Below are 17396 nucleotides of genomic sequence, written 5' to 3' on the forward strand. Positions count from 1 at the left end.
TTTGCAACAATTGGACCATGAAGGCCTGATTCACGCAGTCCCCTCTGAACAGTGCATGTTAAGATGGTCTGCTCCTTGAGCTCTGTGATCATTTATGTTGGCTCTAATCTGAGGTGCTTTAATTAGCGGTTTCTGAGGCTGGTAACTCTGATGTATTTATCCTGCTATTTATTAGCAGAGGTAACTCTTGCTCTTCCTTTCCCGGGGGGGGGGGGGCCTAATGAGAGCCAGTCTCATCATAGCGTTCAATGTTTTTTACGACTACACATACATTCACGGTTCTTGACATTTTCCGGATCGACTGGCCTTACTTTCTTAACGTGATGATGGACGGTCGTTTCTCTTTGAGCTCAGTCGTTCTTGCCATAATAGGGATTACAACAGCAGACAAATAGGGCTCTCCACTGTGCACTAACCCTACCTCTGCACAACACAACTGATGGTCTCAAACACATTAAGAAGGCAAGTCATTCCACAAATGGACTCTTGACAAGGCTCACGTGTTAATTGAAAACCATTCCAGGTGTCTACCTCATGAAGCTGACTGAGAGAAGCCAAGAGTGAGCAAAGCTGTCATCAAGGCAAAAGGGGTCTACTTTGAAGAATCTAAAATAAAAATCATATTCTTGATTTTTTTTTTAGCACTTTTTTTTATTACCTAGATAATTCCATATGTTTTCTTTTATAGTTTTGATGTCTTCAGTATTCTACAAAGTAGAAACAAATGTAAAATAAACAAAAACCATTGAATGAGAAGGTGTGTCCAAACTTCTGATTGGTACTGTATATAAAAAACACACATATTTTAATATTTAGCAGGTTCCCTCATCTATAATCATTTATACAAGAGCAACTTTGAACATGTACAGCAGTAAAATGCAACATACAAAATAATCAAGAAACATCATAAATGAAACACTGACAGGGAACATTTTACTGCACCATCATTACTATGACATAAGAAGGTGCCGTAAAATGTTCTGATGATACTTGCATACTTTTACTTGAATAAGGTTTGAATGCAGGATTTTAATTTGTAACAGAGTATTTGCATTCTATACTGTAGACGTAGTGTATCTGTGAACGATCCCAAATAGATATTCATTGTTTACATTGCAGCTAGTGCTAAACCAGAAGAAAAAAGGCTTTTTCTTTTTTAACTGGAAGTGGAAAGGGGTTGGGCTACATAAGGTGGATTGAGCCAACACAAACACACAATAGGTGGGACTAAGAAAGATAATATGAAAGTATAAAAACAAAGGCATTAATTAGGGCTTCAAAATGTCTCCCATTGTAATGGTGAATCGATTTGTAAATGCTAACACTTAACAGTTGTTTCTTACTGTGTGTTTCCTGTTACCTGCAGACGTCCAGCTGCTGGTGGTGGTTAAAGAAGAGGTTCTCCCTGACCAGCAGGAGTGGAGCACCAGTCTGGACCAGGAGGACCCAGAGCCCCCCCCACACATTAAGCAGGAACAGGAGGAACTCAGGATCAGTCAGGAGGGAGAGCAGCTTCAGGAGCTGGAGGAGGCTGATATCACCAAGCCCACGTTCACTCCTGACCCTGTGAAGAGTGAAGATGATGAAGAGAAACCTCAGTCCTCACAGCCTCATCAAAGACAAACTGAACACATGAAAACAGAAGCTGATGGAGATGACTGTCAAGGACCAGAACCAACCAGGAACTCAGATCTAGAGAGCAGTTTACAACCAAAGACTGAGGACGACACTGGAGACTCTACTGAACCTGACACTGGAGACTCTTCTGAACCTGACACTGGAGACTCTTCTGAACCTGACACTGGAGACTCTTCTGAACCTGACACTGAAGACAGTGCTGATTGGAAGGAGACCAGAGAACCTGCAACAGGCTCAAACTCACTGAAAAATAGACAAGAATCTGTCAGTGATTCAAGACGTAGTGCTGTAAAGAAACAATTTGGCTGCTCTGTGTGTACGAAATCTTTTACATATAGAAAAAATGTTCAGCGACACATGAGAATCCACACAGGAGAGAAACCATTCAATTGCTCAGTCTGTAAGAAAGCTTTTTCACAGAATATACATTTAAAGGAACACATGAGAATCCACACAGGAGAGAAACCCTTTAGCTGCTCAGTTTGTACCAAATATTTTGCATTGAATGGAAGTTTAAAAAAACACATGAGAATCCACACAGGAGAGAAACCACACAACTGCTCAGTTTGTGAGAAAGGTTTTTCACGGAGTGGAAGTTTAAAGGCACACATGAGAATCCACACAGGAGAGAAACCACACAGCTGCTCAGTCTGTAAGAAAGCTTTTTCACGGAGTGGAAGTTTAAAGAGACACATGAGCATCCACACAGGAGAGGAACTATACAGCTGCAATGTTTGTGACAAAAGATTTAAATGGCGTAGTGATTTCAAAAGACACAAGTGTGTTGGTCGTCAATCCTCACAGCTTAATGAAATTCCAACTGAGGATAACGGAGAGGCAGAGCCTCCAATCAGCAGCTCAGCTGAACACAAGGAAACAGAAGCTGATGGAGAGGACAATGAATAAGTCTTATGACAGTTCACACATGAGAAAAATCTGGATTAACATTGTTGCACAACATTCATATAAGACTTAAATGAACTCCATCTTTATCAACATAAGTCGACAATATGTTTAATGTTTTTGTCATACTGATTTTCTGATTTATACGTTAACCACTGACTGTTGATGAACCATTTTATTTTGGATTGAGGGCTCTAAGTTTCCATATAGAGATATAGGATGATTTGATGTTTTTTTCTTCATTTTTAAATGTTTTGTATCATTGCTATCCTGTTAATGAGCCCTGTTTTACATAAATGTACCTGTTATCTGATTGTTTTTCCTTCTGTAACTGTAAGGGAATACATTTTCCTATTTTGTATCCTGATGACCTGATGATCACAAATGTTCATTTATTTGACCCCTTGCCTAGACTATTTCTTGTTTAATAATCGTTACATCTCCTCAGGACCAAGTTCCCGTGTCCTGCCTTTCACCTGCTGATCACCCACTGCTCATTTAAGGTGGACTGACCTTACAAATGACCAGCTAGTCTTAGTGTCTTACTGCAAATGTTTTGTAAAGTGATGCTAGACCAAAAACGTGCTGTTGTGTGCTCTCTGCAAGACGGGGTCTGTACTCAAAGATTGTTTATTAAATGAGAGCTTCACTCTGTTTTTGTTGTCCAAACAACGGCAACAGAGCGATACGTCTTCTTTCCATCAGATAGCATACATGTTACATCCTCCAGTTCAACTGTCATCCACATATTAATGATTCAAAACAGCAATGTGTAAGATATGGCTAGTAATTGACTATTTCAACAGAATGTAAAGAGGTTACAGTCTTGAGGCCATGTCCAATATGTTTATGTTTTGTTTGATTAAATCTACTGAAATGAGCATTTAATGACTACATTATTCTTAATTACTGTCATTACATCATGGGTTTGCATTGCAATATTAGAACGCATAAAGCCCAACTTTATTTCTTCTAAGTTGCGTGTGTTCATTGTTTAGATGTCTGCTGCGTTTCATCCAAGCTTCTACTTCGTGTTCCGATAATGCTGAAAGTATCTGTTGTATGCTTTGCCTGCTCCAGTAACACAAGTGTAATTCACTGTACAGAGACAAGAGATAGTGGATGGATCCAGAGGAGAACCAGAAGATAGTCCGTAGCCTTCAGGTTCTGATAATTATCAGGGAGAGAGCTAGAAAAAAACTCAAAAAACCTGAATAGAGCTAGAAGATAGCCAGTATAGAGCCAAGCAAGACCCACTAGAAAGACAGGAAGGAGCCAAAAGAGTTTGTATTTTTGGTAACACTTTATATTAAGGTACACAAATTTACCATCAACTAGTTGTTAATTAACATGCATATTAGCAGTATATTGGCTCTTTATTAGTCATTATAAAACACTTATTAATGCCTTATTCTGCATGACCATATTCTACAAGTAATAAGCCATTAGTTGACAGTTTTTCTTCAATAACCCTCTAATTAGTGCTTATTGATTGCAAGTAAGGAAGTTGTTGTGCATGAGTTTTGGTCTCAGTATGCGCAGCTCAATATGGGCTTAATAAGGCAGTAGTACCACAAGAATAGTAATTCTCCCATAATAACACTTAACAAATATGATCTATTCTTATGTAACAAGACATGAAACTATAAGTGTTAATTGTGTCTAAATAACTCAAAATTAGGTATTTATATCTAAGAACATGTTCCCTATTTCAAAGTGAAGTCTTGTTCATAACCAATAAGCTAGTAGTTTGACTCTAATTAGGTATTTCTATCTAATCAATCAATCAATCAATGTTTATTTATATATCCCAATATCACAAATGTTACATTTGTCTCAGTGGACTTCACAGTTTGTACAGAATATCAATATGGCAATATGACACCCTCTGTCCTTAGACCCTCACATCGTACAAGGAAAAACTTCCGGAGAAAACCCACAGTTTAAAGGGAAAAATGGGAGAAACCTCAGGGAGAGCAACAGAGGAGGGATCCCTCTCCCAGGACGGACAGATGTGCAATAGATGCCGTGTGTAAATTGAAAATATATTACATTTGCAACATAGGTAGACCAAATGTTTGGAAATGCATGTGTCTATAATAAGAGGATGAATCCACGACGATATCCATCCAGGACTCATGATCCAGGACCACAGCAACAGGCACAGCCACGACTCAAGATCCAGGGCTCGCGATCCAGGACTCAGGACCACAGAAACACAATCAGCCATGACTCCGGATCCCGGTGTATATAGACACCAACAAGAAATCTGGGGAAGCTGGGTTATTCAGCAATGTAATATTCAGAACATGAGAGTACACAGGTATAGACAGATTGAAGGAAGAAGTAAGATGTCCCCCGACAAACTAAGCCTAAAGCAGCAAAACTAGGGGCTGAATCTAATCAGCCCTAACTATAAGCTTTATCAAAAAGGAAGATCTTAAGCGCACTCTTAAAATCGGATAGGGTGTCTGCCGCCCGAACACAAACTGGAAGCTGATTCCACAAATGTGGGGCTTGATAAGAAAAGGCTCTGGCTCCCATTGTACTTTTAGGGACTCTAGGAACAACCAACAGTCCTGCATTCTTGGAACACAATGCCCTAGTTGGACAGTAGGGTATAATGAGTTATTTAAGGTAAGATGGCGCCTGCCCATTAAGGGCTTTGTAGGCGAGAAGAAGAATTTTAAATTCTATCCTGTGTTCTATAGGGAGTCAGTGTAAGGCAGCCAGAACAGGAGTAATGTGGTCCCTTTTCCTAACTCTGGTTAGTACACGAGCTGCAGCATTTTGAATCAGCTGAAGCGACTTAACTGACTTGTTGGTACACCCTGATAATAAGGAGTTACAATAATCCAGCCTTGAACATGTGCCCTATTTTAAAGTGAAGTCTTGTTCATGACTAATAAGCTAGTAGTTTGACTCTTATTAGGTATTTCTATCCAAGAACATGTTCCCTATTTTAAAGTGAAGTCTTGTTCATAACCAATAAGCTAGTAGTTTGACTCTAATTGACCTGAACAGGTTCCCTATTCTAAAGTTGCCTCCTCTTCACACTTTGTAAATACATTATAGCACACAACTACTGAAGTAGGGACATGTTGTGTTAGAAATTAAAATCAATGTTTTATGGCATAATTTAGTTTAAACAGACCGTCAGTTTAAGCAACAACGAACATTGAAGATCGGAGGAGGGAGGTCCCCCTACAGCACCAACCGGCAATACAAGGAGGAGCTATAGGAGGATATTTAAACGGTGGATGTGTGTTTTCTCTGCCTTTTCCTTTACTCTCGAGAGTCTGAGAACACAGCTGTCTTTCTCACCAAACCATATCTCTGCTTGTAACATTACCGCGCCATTTTAATTAAAGTACCATTTGAACCTTCTCAGAGACTCCATTGGTCTCCTTACTTTTAAAGCTTCTCTCTTGGACGCGAGAATAACGAACAAAGCTAATAATTGGTGACACCTTAAGACGTGATCTCGTTACACCGGGGAGAAGAGACTACAGCCAGCTGTTCGCCGGAAACGCTGGCATCCGTTTGACACACAAAGAGCTCAAATCCACTCGGTAAGGAGAAGCCTGTTCGAATTCTTCAATAGTTTATGCAGGACATGTTAGGTTTGTGTGTTTGACGGCGGCCAGCGGATCCTGGAAATAGCTGTGCATTTAATGTTAAAACAACCTAAATGTATAGACATAGGCATCCTATAACTCGTGCCGTCACATTTTCATTTCTTCTTCTATTAAACCTGCATGCTATTAATTTGTGTGTGTTTTTTATGCCGGAAATATTAAGGTGTCTCCTATTACGTTCATAGTTTCAAGGCCTATAAAGTAAGTGTTTTAAACAGTTCAAGGCTGTTAGAATTGGAGACTATGAGTTGTCGGTTCAAGGCTGATTTTAAATATTAAGATGTCTCCTATTACGTTCATAGTTTCAAGGCCTATAACGTAAGTGTATTAAACAGTTTAAGGCTGTTAGAATAAAGGAGACATAGCCACAGTTTAGGGCTGAGGAAATTGAAGTGAGTGTTTGTCTAGAAACGGTTTAAGGCTGTTTTTAAAAAAGTCCTTTTTAGTAAAAAGGCCTGATTAAGGTTCAAGGTTTTATCAGTGTTTATTCTGTTCTGTTTTCAACCAGACATTGCGTGTGGATTACGACGGGAAATGCAACATTCGTTCGTTAGATAGACGATATTCTTCTGATTGTGTTTGGATAGCGTCCCACTTTGTCCCATTATAGCGTGTTTAAATAGCAAGAGATTAACATAAGACTCAAAGTCAAATATTATGTAATTCGGTTCAAGGCTTATAACGTAAGGGGTTCAATGTCCCATTTTCATTGTAAACTACATATAAATGTTATTTTAAACTACAGTGTTGTTTTGTGTTGTATTTAAACTCCCCTGTGAAAGCCACTTGGTGTATTTTCAAATCCCTTTGTTCTTCAGGTTAGAAGTTGGAAAATCAGTTGCCATCTTGTTTAGACCGCATGTTGCCAAACACGGCAGTTGCCATTTTGTGAAATGCTAATTGAAAGTACTCTGTAAGTTACCACTCACATGACGCTAGGCACTCCATCTTCAGGGTATATGCAGGAATCCTGAAGTCAAATGTAATACCTTTTAAGAGCCTTTTTTAAGACCCTTTCCATACATTTTAAGACCTCATCGCAACTTCGAGTTCTAACCGGTTACATTGGCGACACACTTTACCTCACATTTACTATATTGATTGTAAGATAGCACAACTAAACAGAGTGCAGACAGACTACTGAAGCCTCCTCTCCACATGAACTTCAACCTCTCTGTGAAGGTCAGGTTTAATGCAGTATGCTGCTTTGTTGCTTCTGTACTCTGTGCTCTTTCATTCCAGTAAAACTCCTCAGAAACCATTAGAAACCAGTATTTGACCAATAAACAAAACAATTGACAAAACTTTGAACTATGAAATATATTAAACTTTGGTGAGCTTCAGCGGGGTAATGTCATATAGGAGCTCCCTCACAAATACCCAGGGGTTATATTGGGCTGGGGCTGTCCGGGGCTAAGCCCTGGCACATAGGACGATGCTCTGACGTCATCACCCTCACACATTTGTCATATGTTTACAAAAAAGGATATATATGTTAAGACTTTTCTCGTTCTTAATATAGACTATATTTAGGGTCGATATGTGTTGACTTTACTTTAAAATAGCAGATCTCTGTGACCGGATATAGTTTGGCTTAGACCCCGGCCCCACATACGGTAAAACGTATACGCAAACGCAAAAAAGTCTTCCGTTCACACGCATTCGATTCATTAACGTGTCCGTTCACACTAGACCGCTGGAAAAGCTGGAAACGCTGTAGTTTGTTTGTTTGTAGTCTTTATTTAACCAGGTGAAAGCCCCTTGAGATCAAAAGATCTATTTTTCAAGGGTGACCTGCAGGACATTAGTTACACATGTAACATACAAACAACAGAACAACAATAAGGATGACATACAACATAATGTACAGGGTACAGTTTACAAACTCTATTTACAGTGACAGGTACCATGAGTATCAAACAGCATGTCACCCAGCCGAGTTTTAAAATGATGCAGGGGAACCAAAGTGCTCAGTTTTAAACATGTTTGCAGACTGTTCCAAGTTAGTGGAGCTGCACAACTAAAAGCTTTCTTCCTTAAGACAGTCCTAGCACTTGGCACATTTAATAAAACAACATCATGAGATCTCAGGCAATAAGTACTTTCAATTCGTCGAGAGATCAGAGAGCAGATATAAAAAGGTAGTTTACCCAACACGGCTTTGTAAATGAACATGTAGAATACAGTCGCTGGTTTATTTATGTATGTATAGGCCGTTGTTGTGAGTGTGGACGGTCGGAGCATATATAACGTTAGCTTAGCCAAGCTCCATTTAGAAAACACGCATTTAAAAAAAGTGTTTCGCCTGCCGTCTGTCTGCAGACTTGTCAAAGCATTAATTCATGGTTTTTACTAACCGGTATCAGTATGTTGTTACTTCGGCATCATTTTGAAGCGTGTATTACAATTAAATCACGGTAAAATATGTTCATCTTGATGTAGTTGTAGCCCCCTTGCCAGCGATTCTCTCTCTAGTTTAGCATACTCAGCCCGACTCAGCCTGGTTGTTCCTGGCCCTAGAACCACGATTTTATGGGGCCAGAAAAACTGTGAAATAGGACCCGCTAGCCGGTACTAGGCCAAGTGGAAACGCAACCAAAAACGGGCCCCGCACGGCTCGGCACTGTCTGTGTCATGGCGAATACAGTCGCTGGTTTATTTATGTCTGTAGGCCGTTGTTATGAGTGTGGAGTGAGCATATACAACGTTAGCTTAGCCTGGTCGACCCCAATCTCCGCCTGCCGTCTGTCTGCAGACTTGTCAAAGCATTAATTCATGGATTTTACTAACCGGTATCAGTATGTTGTTACGTCGGCATCATTTAGAAACGTGTATTACAATTTAATCACGGTAAAATATGTTCATTTTGTTGTAGTTGTAGCTCCCGAGCACGTCTTGTTTGAATGATGCGAGTAAACACAGCTGGCAGCCGCGGTGAAACTCGAGCGACTAGATCAGGGGTGCCCAACCTTTTTTGAACCGAGAGCTACTTTTAAAGTTGCCAGTCTGCCGAGATCTACCAGTCCAAATAGAGAGGCGTAGCCATTACTGACAGCCTACTACAAGATAAATACACACTTCTACTTGTATAAAACTGACCTTTGTACGATTAATACCTCATAAAATACAGCAGATCCTTTATCTTACCTCGGCTCTTTCTAATCTCCACACATACAAGTATTTAACTGAAGTTACACAACAGTGTTGTTGATACAGAGTTGGAGTTTATTCACACGTCACTACAGTGGGTAATGTTTTCAAGAAACATTGAACAGTGCTGCCACATATGACACAGGACAAAAAGAAAATACGCTGAACCCTTTCTTTGCCATTATATAAAAATAGTGTTGCTTCAAAAGTATAAATTAGGCTTACTAATAAGACAACTCAGATCTGAAGCTACACAGGAATCTGCTGCCAAAGTGCAATAAAAAAGACACAATTAATAGAATCAAACCCTTTTTTGTTGCATTTTAGTAGAGTATACAAATAAATGCCTTTTAATAGGATGCAAGCAACAGTTTCTTAACCTGAATTGATAATAGACTATAATCAATTTAAGTTTGCATTCTTATGAAGCTTAGCGCAAGTTCAGACAGGAAGACCTATCACTCCGTATTGCACGTCATGGCAATACTCGCTCCCTGCACTAATGACAGGGAGCGCCACTCCTCAGCTAACCTATCACTCCCCTCCATTTACAAGCCTAATCATCGCACCTGTTAATCCCTCTATATATGCTCTCCCCTTTCCTATCAGCTGTCTTCCAGGTGTCAACGCGCAACCCTCCTCCACCCCTTCACCTCCTGCTTTCAACTCAGGGCCAAGCTTAACCTTCTCCCTTTCAACCGGACCTAACCACTTATCACCACCACCAGTGTCTATCGGAAACGGTTCTTCCCTTCCCGATTGATATCCTACAAAACCTGGGCCTAATCGCCAAAACACCATTTCATTCACTTGTTATAAACTGTCATCATTATGTTTCATTTATATAATGTGACCGATAATAAATATGTATTCCATACATCACGTCTCTCCTGATTGAAATACCATTTTGTACAATAATTATAATGACTAAGTTCAAACAAACTAAAACTCACAGCTGATTAATAACGGTATCCAACTTGAGTTTTTATTATATCAAAAACCTGTTGAAATGCTACTGTTATTGTTGTTGTTTACTGTCCCCAAAAGCGCGTCGGCAGCCACCAGGAATGCTTCTTTCACAACTTCGCCATCTTTGAAAGACTTCATGTGTTTCGCAAGAACGTGACGGGCACGATAAGATGCTATGGTAGCAGCCTTGCTCTTGTTGTTGGGCCTGGTGAAAATGGACTGCTGTGCATTTAGCTGTCCTTTCAGGCCCCTCCCCTTTTGGGAGCGTAGGGCAGAATTAGGAGGGAGTTCCGTCTCGTAGCATTTGTGCACTGTTTTGAAATGCCGCTCCTAAATTACCCTTCTTCGATAAAGCCACGCTCGCATTGCAGATGAGACAGATGGACTTTGAATTGGAATAGATAAAAATAATCATCCTCCCACTCGGAGTGAAAATGATATATTTTGGGCTCTTTTGCTTCTGCCATAATTGCGGTCTTGTGTGTGTGCGGACTGTCACTCCTGTTGACACGGACAACGTCAGCAAAATACTGCCCACTGCCCACCAGCCACGCCCCGACACATGGGGTCATGCCGGCCAATCACAAAGCTTTGATGCGTTCAAGTGCATTATTCTGGCACAGGAAGATTATGTTATAGGACATTAACGATAAAACAGAATATTGTTGTTCTATTTTTAGACACATCTCGCGATTGACTGGTTGGGCACCCCTGGACTAGAGCGATGCGATAGGAGCGTTTAGAGCGAAGCGAATATTCGCATCGCGTCCGGTCTGAACGCAGCATTAAAGCGAGCTCTGCGCTGCACTGAAAACGCGCCATTACATCACCAGAAGTCCTAATTTAAGGGGTAATAAATTTGTTTACTCACTATATCAACAGCCCCACCAAAGATATTTTACACCGGCCGCCACTGGGCAAGACATAAGCTGACTTCCATACTTTTGGAATTGCATTTGTGCTGAGGGAGAGGTTAAAAAGAGTAGTGAGAGGAAGAGCAATACAATCTGCAGCTATCTTTAAAAAGAAAGGTTATACGTTGTCCGGGCCAGCCGGGTTCTTAGGATCTAACTTAGATAATGCTTCATGAACAACATTGACAGTAAAAGGAGTACAACTGAAAGGGTTTTCCAGACCACATTGTTCAGAGTCACGGATTGGGGTGTTCACAGCAGCAGAGTTAGTCACAGAATCAAACATAGAACTGCAGGACACAAAATTCTCACTAAAGCAATTTAGCATAGTGGCCCTGTCCGATATAGAGCCAGATGCTGTGGTAAGGCAAGGAGGTAGCTCATTACGGATCTGTAACATCCCGTCATGTCTGCTAAATCCTTCATGTCATGTTAATCAGGTTCATGTTATTGTTTCATGTTTAGTTCATAGCCCAGGTTAGATTTATGTTTAGTCAAGTATTTTTGTTCACCTGTCTTGTCCTGTCATTGCACTTCCTGTTTTATTTTGTACTTACCTCTCTCATTTCAGCCCCCCTTACTTCCTCCCTTTGTGTGTGTTCCCACCATCGTCAGCGTCTGCCCCGCCCCTGATTGTTTCCACCTGTTCCCACTTACCTCATGTATAAATAGTCCTGTCTCCCTTTGTCCTGTGCCAGTTCATCTTGTGCCTTGTGCCATTAAGAGAGCCAGCTTGTCACGCCAAGAGTTTTTGTACTTTGTGATCATAGTCAAGTTTATTTAGTTTGTAGTTTGCTTTGCTATGTTTTGCCTCTCAGGAGTGATTTTTTGTTTGAACTTTATACTTATTCAAAGTAAAGACCTTTTGAACAACAAACTTTCTTTTGAGTCGTGTGTTTGAGTCCAAGTGTCTGTCAAGGTTCCTAACAGGATCTCACTGGTGGATATCGATTTTATGGCTTTCCAAAATGTCCTAGGATTATTTAGGTTTTCTGTGGTAACTGACAAATAGTACTTCGACTTTGCACTTTTGACATTTGAAGTGAAGCTATTCCTTAGCTGCCTAAAATGCAGCCATTCTACCTCTGAGCCTGATTTGCTAGCCTTTGCCCAGGCCTTGTTTCTCTCATGAAGGAGACTAGACAGTTCAGCAGAAAACCAAGGATTGTCTCGTCCCTTTACTCTAAATTTACGCAGGGGTGCATGTCTATCAATGACCTCCATAAAACCAAGATAAAAATAAGACCATGCAGTTTCTACATCAGCACACAGTTCGATTTTTCCCCAATCAAACCCAAACAGATCATGTACAAAACCCTGCTCCACTAAATGTTTTATGTCTCTCTTAATAATAATATGAGGTTTAACCTTTTGAACCTTACTGTCCCTAATTGTGGCTAGAACACAGTGATCATTCGCAAATACTCCCACAGATAAGTATGTATAGGGAGCATTAGTTAAAATGAGATCAATTGGGGAGCATTTATTAGGGGACTTAATGTTAGGGCGAGTAGGACTGTCAACAATCTGAGTAACATTCAAAGAGATACAAAGGTTTTTAAAATCCTCTGACACTGCAGTTAACCAGTCCCAGTTGAAATCTCCAAGTAGCACTATTTCCTTGTAGTCTAGTTGCGATAAAAGATTTGCTAGCGAAGACAAGGAGTCCTTGACAGCTGTGGGGGATCTGTAACAGCCCACCACCATGACCTGTTGCCCCTTTGCCACTTCTATATTTAAGGCTAGAAATTAAAATTGCTTACTGATAGATTTGGAAACTAATGTGGATACACTGAACTTATTCTTAACATAAATGGCAACGCCATCACCTTTATTAGGCCGGTCGGAACGATACACATTATACGCCATTTAAGGCAATGTCAGAGGCCAAAACATATTTATTTAGCCATGTTTCTGATAAAACAATGACGTCAGCGTCAGTCGATCTCGCCCAAATGCGGACAAAATCTAGCCAAAATCTTACCTAACAGATTGCACACATTCAAGTGGATGAAACCCAACCCAGACCTAGCTTTAAAATCAGCAGGAGTAGCGATCTGACTACTACTACTGGGCGGACCAGGGTTAGGTTGTACATTTCCTGACAGTAATAACAACAACAAAAAAACAGGCATCTTTTCCTCTTAAACGACACACATACATTGTCATCTACTTTTGAATCACCGGAAAAGTCTGCAAGAGTGTGATTAGAGCTTAAGAAGCAGTCCTGAAGAATCATCATTGCAGGCAAACAAAAAAGACAAACATATTTTGTCGAACTGATTGCCTGTGACAAGGTAACCGGTAATTGTTTGTGTAGCACTCCCGATCCTTTGCAGGGGATGCTCACCGCGGACGGCAGAACAGAAATGAATCCAGTAGACTTCTCAGGATGACTAGAAATCTTCTCACCGTCCAAGACAGCCAAAAGGCACAGCAGAGCCACGATAGTGGCCATTTCCCCAGGCCAGCACAGCATCCACGATATTCCCTTCCCGTTATGAAGTGAAGCGGCGTCACTCACCGAGCCCGGGGCACTGGAGGTGGGAGGCCCGGAGATGCAGGGCTGAAGAAAGACAGCAGGCCTCTCCGGTGAATCCTTCAGATCCCAAAGCCAGATATATCCGGCGTGGAGGCGCTCCAGATCTCACCGCGATATCTCCACAGCAGCCCGGCGTGGCTGCGCACCGGTCTCACCGCGATGTCTCAGGGGTAGAAAAATCCACTGCACAGCAGCCCGGCGCTCCTTTCCCACCGCGATGTCTCCAAGGTGGATAAACTCCTCCACACAGCAGCTCAGCGTGGCGGCTCTCCTGAGCACAGAAACACCGGAAAGGCGAAAGCAGTCCCCGGCCCGAGCATGGAGGCGCTGCGGTCTCTCCGCGAATATCTCCGTGGTAAATTATCAACAGCACAGCACAGCAGCACACGAGTAGTGTGTACAATAAAAGAAGACTAAACAAAGTGTCCCACAGAGCGTACATACAGTGGCGGCGCCAGATATTTCCTCTAGGGGGTGCTGTGGGGTAGCTTGACGTTTCATAGAGGGTGCTCAAACATTTAGGGTTTCCCATTAATGCACCAGCGCTACAGTTGAATTGTCTACTGCAACACTCCCCCCCCCCCCCCCCACACACACACACACACACACACACACACACACACACACACACACACACACACACACACACACACACACACACACACACACACACACACACACACACACACACACACACACACACACACACACACACACACACACAGTGCACCCGCGACTGTTACAATGAAGGCTCGATAATCAGCTCACGGCATATAGGCAGGGGTAAAGTGCTATTTTTACAAGTGGAGAGCGGACCTCACCTCCTCTAGGAGGGTCCGGGGGCATGCTCCCCCGGGAAGATTTGTTTTTAAATATTGAAGTTAAAAGCATCAATCTGGTGCACTTTGAGAGCAACATTAAGAGATCTATGGATACATCTCTCAATACCCATACGAAACAGAACTGTCAACAGATTTACTTTTTCTTTATAGATATTTTACAAATCACTCCCCTTTTAAAACAAACCGTTTGAGACCCACTGAGATAACTAGACTAAAGTTAACCATCTAAACACAGAGAGAGTCCTTTACTTCACCTGAGCTGAGGTTACCTGAGACTCTCCGTCTGACAGGAGAGAGTTCTCCCTCCACCTTGTTGTTGAAAAAGCTCCTTATATCCGTTAGCTTGGCTAGCTAGCACCAGATGCTAACCACTGTCACTACCCGATCTGCAGCTCTGCCCGATCTGCAATGCGCATGTGCGAGATGGTCCACCATATTGGACAACTCCGGACGGCAACCCAAGATGGACACTTGACACAGTGGCTTTTAGCAAAGCTCAAAAATAAAACGAGAGAGAGATGAGTTATTGTTATTACAACGTGACTTCACTATTATTTAACAACTCTTTTTATGGGGTTCTTTTATTTGGGGTTAAGTACATTGTCAGAATAAGTGAGAAATGAATTTAACTTCTGTTAGACAGCTATATGCCATACGTTTTTGCACACATTCACAGTAAATATGTATTCAGTATGATAGCTGTCTAACATAAGTTAAATCCATTTCTCACTTATTCTGACGAGATGTGTCTAAAAATAGAACAACAATATTCTGTTTTATCGTTAATGTCCTATAACATAATCTTCCTGTGCCAGAATAATGCACTTGAACACATCAAAGCTTTGTGATTGGCCGGCGTGACCCCATGTGTCGGGGCGTGGCTGGTGGGCAGTGGGCAGTGGGCAGTATTTCGCTGACGTTGTCCGTGTCAACAGGAGTGACAGTCCGCACACACACAAGACCGCAATTATGGCAGAAGCAAAAGAGCCCAAAATATATCATTTTCACTCCGAGTGGGAGGATGATTATTTTTATCTATTCCAATTCAAAGTCCATCTGTCTCATCTGCAATGCGAGCGTGGCTTTATCGAAGAAGGGTAATTTAGGAGCGGCATTTGAAAACAGTGCACAAATGCTACGAGACAGAACTCCCTCCTAATTCTCTACCTCACGGGAAAAGATTGTCCCACTCTTGACCTAACAATCAACATCGGCAACTCAGTTGTTTCCCCGACTCAGACTGCAAGGAATCTGGGTGTGACCCTAGATAACAACCTGTCCTTCACTGCAAAAATCGCTGCTACAACCCGTTGCTGCAGATACACGCTTTACAACATCAGGAAGATACGTCCCCAGCTGACACAGAAAGCGACTCAGGTTCTGGTCCAGGCTCTCGTCATCTCACGCCTAGACTACTGCAACTCCCTCCTGGCTGGTCTACCTGCATGTGCCATGCGACCTCTGCAGCTCATCCAGAATGCAGCGGCTCGTCTGGTCTTCAACCTTCCTAAATTTTCCCACACCACTCCGCTCCTCCGCTCCCTTCACTGGCTTCCGGTAACTGCTAGAATCCACTTCAAGACACTGGTACTTGCTTACCATGCTGCGAATGGATCTGGCCCTTCCTACATCCAGGACATGGTTAAACCGTACACCCCAGCGCGTGCACTACGCTCTGCATCAGCCAAACAACTCGCTGCGCCCTCGCTGCGAGGGGGACCCAAGTTCCCATCGGCAAAAACACGTGGGTTTGCTGTCCTGGCTCCAAGATGGTGGAATGAGCTCCCCATTGACATCAGGACGGCAGATAGCTTGCACATCTTCCGGCGCAGACTGAAAACTCATCTCTTTCGACTCCACTTCGAGCGATATAACTATTAACGAAGCACTTTTATACTAATAAAGGACTGGCTTACCTAAAGCCAATTGAGTAGCACTTGAAATGTTTGGCTCTATGAAACCTGATGTACTTATATGATTCTGTTTTCTTCAAGGTTGTGTCTTCCTGGTCGAATGTACTTATTGTAAGTCGCTTTGGACAAAAGCGTCAGCTAAATGCAATGTAATGTAAAATGTAATGTAATGTAATTCTGCCCTACGCTCCCAAAAGGGGAGGGGCCTGAAAGGACAGCTAAATGCACAGCAGTCCATTTTCACCAGGCCCAACAACAAGAGCAAGGCTGCTACCATAGCATCTTATCGTGTCCGTCACGTTCTTGCGAAACACATGAAGTCTTTCAAAGATGGCGAAGTTGTGAAAGAAGCATTCCTGGTGGCTGCCGACGCGCTTTTGGGGACAGTAAACAACAACAATAACAGTAGCATTTCAACAGGTTTTTGATATAATAAAAACTCAAGTTGGATACCGTTATTAATCAGCTGTGAGTTTTAGTTTGTTTGAACTTAGTCATTATAATTATTGTACAAAATGGTATAAGAAAGCAAACTTAAATTGATTATAGTCTACTATCAATTCAGGTTAAGAAACTGTTGCTTGCATCCTATTAAAGGCATTTATTTTTATACTCTACTAAAATGCAACAAAAAAGGGTTTGATTCTATTAATTTTGTCTTTTTTATTGCACTTTGGCAGCAAATTCCTGTGTAGCTTCAGATCTGAGTTGTCTTATTAGTAAGCCTAATTTATACTTTTGAAGCAACACTATTTTTATATAATGGCAAAGAAAGGGTTCAGCGTATTTTCTTTTTGTCCTGTGTCATATGTGGCAGCACTGTTCAATGTTTCTTGAAAACATTACCCACTGTAGTGACGTGTGAATAAACTCCAACTCTGTATCAA

General features: G+C 41.7%; 1 protein-coding gene and 1 pseudogene across 3 annotated transcripts in view; both read left to right on the top strand.

Annotated features, from left to right (window-relative positions):
* LOC117534283 overlaps positions 1-17396 on the top strand; it is an 865641-nt pseudogene that overhangs the window by 621609 nt on the left and 226636 nt on the right.
* Positions 1-17396, top strand: part of LOC117534291 (zinc finger protein 32-like) — a 32285-nt gene that overhangs the window by 8291 nt on the left and 6598 nt on the right. For 2 of the 3 annotated variants that reach the window (XM_034198486.1, XM_034198487.1), the window contains exon 2: positions 1367-3195. The exons of the other annotated variant lie outside the window; for it this stretch is intronic. In XM_034198486.1, the coding sequence (XP_034054377.1) occupies positions 1367-2544 (1178 nt within the window). In that variant the 3' untranslated portion in view covers positions 2545-3195. Of the gene's footprint in view, positions 1-1366; positions 3196-17396 lie in introns of those variants that run through there. 3 annotated transcript variants of the gene reach the window in all.

This window comes from Gymnodraco acuticeps, unplaced genomic scaffold (genome assembly GCF_902827175.1).
Source record: "Gymnodraco acuticeps unplaced genomic scaffold, fGymAcu1.1, whole genome shotgun sequence".
Classification (NCBI taxonomy): domain Eukaryota; kingdom Metazoa; phylum Chordata; class Actinopteri; order Perciformes; family Bathydraconidae; genus Gymnodraco; species Gymnodraco acuticeps.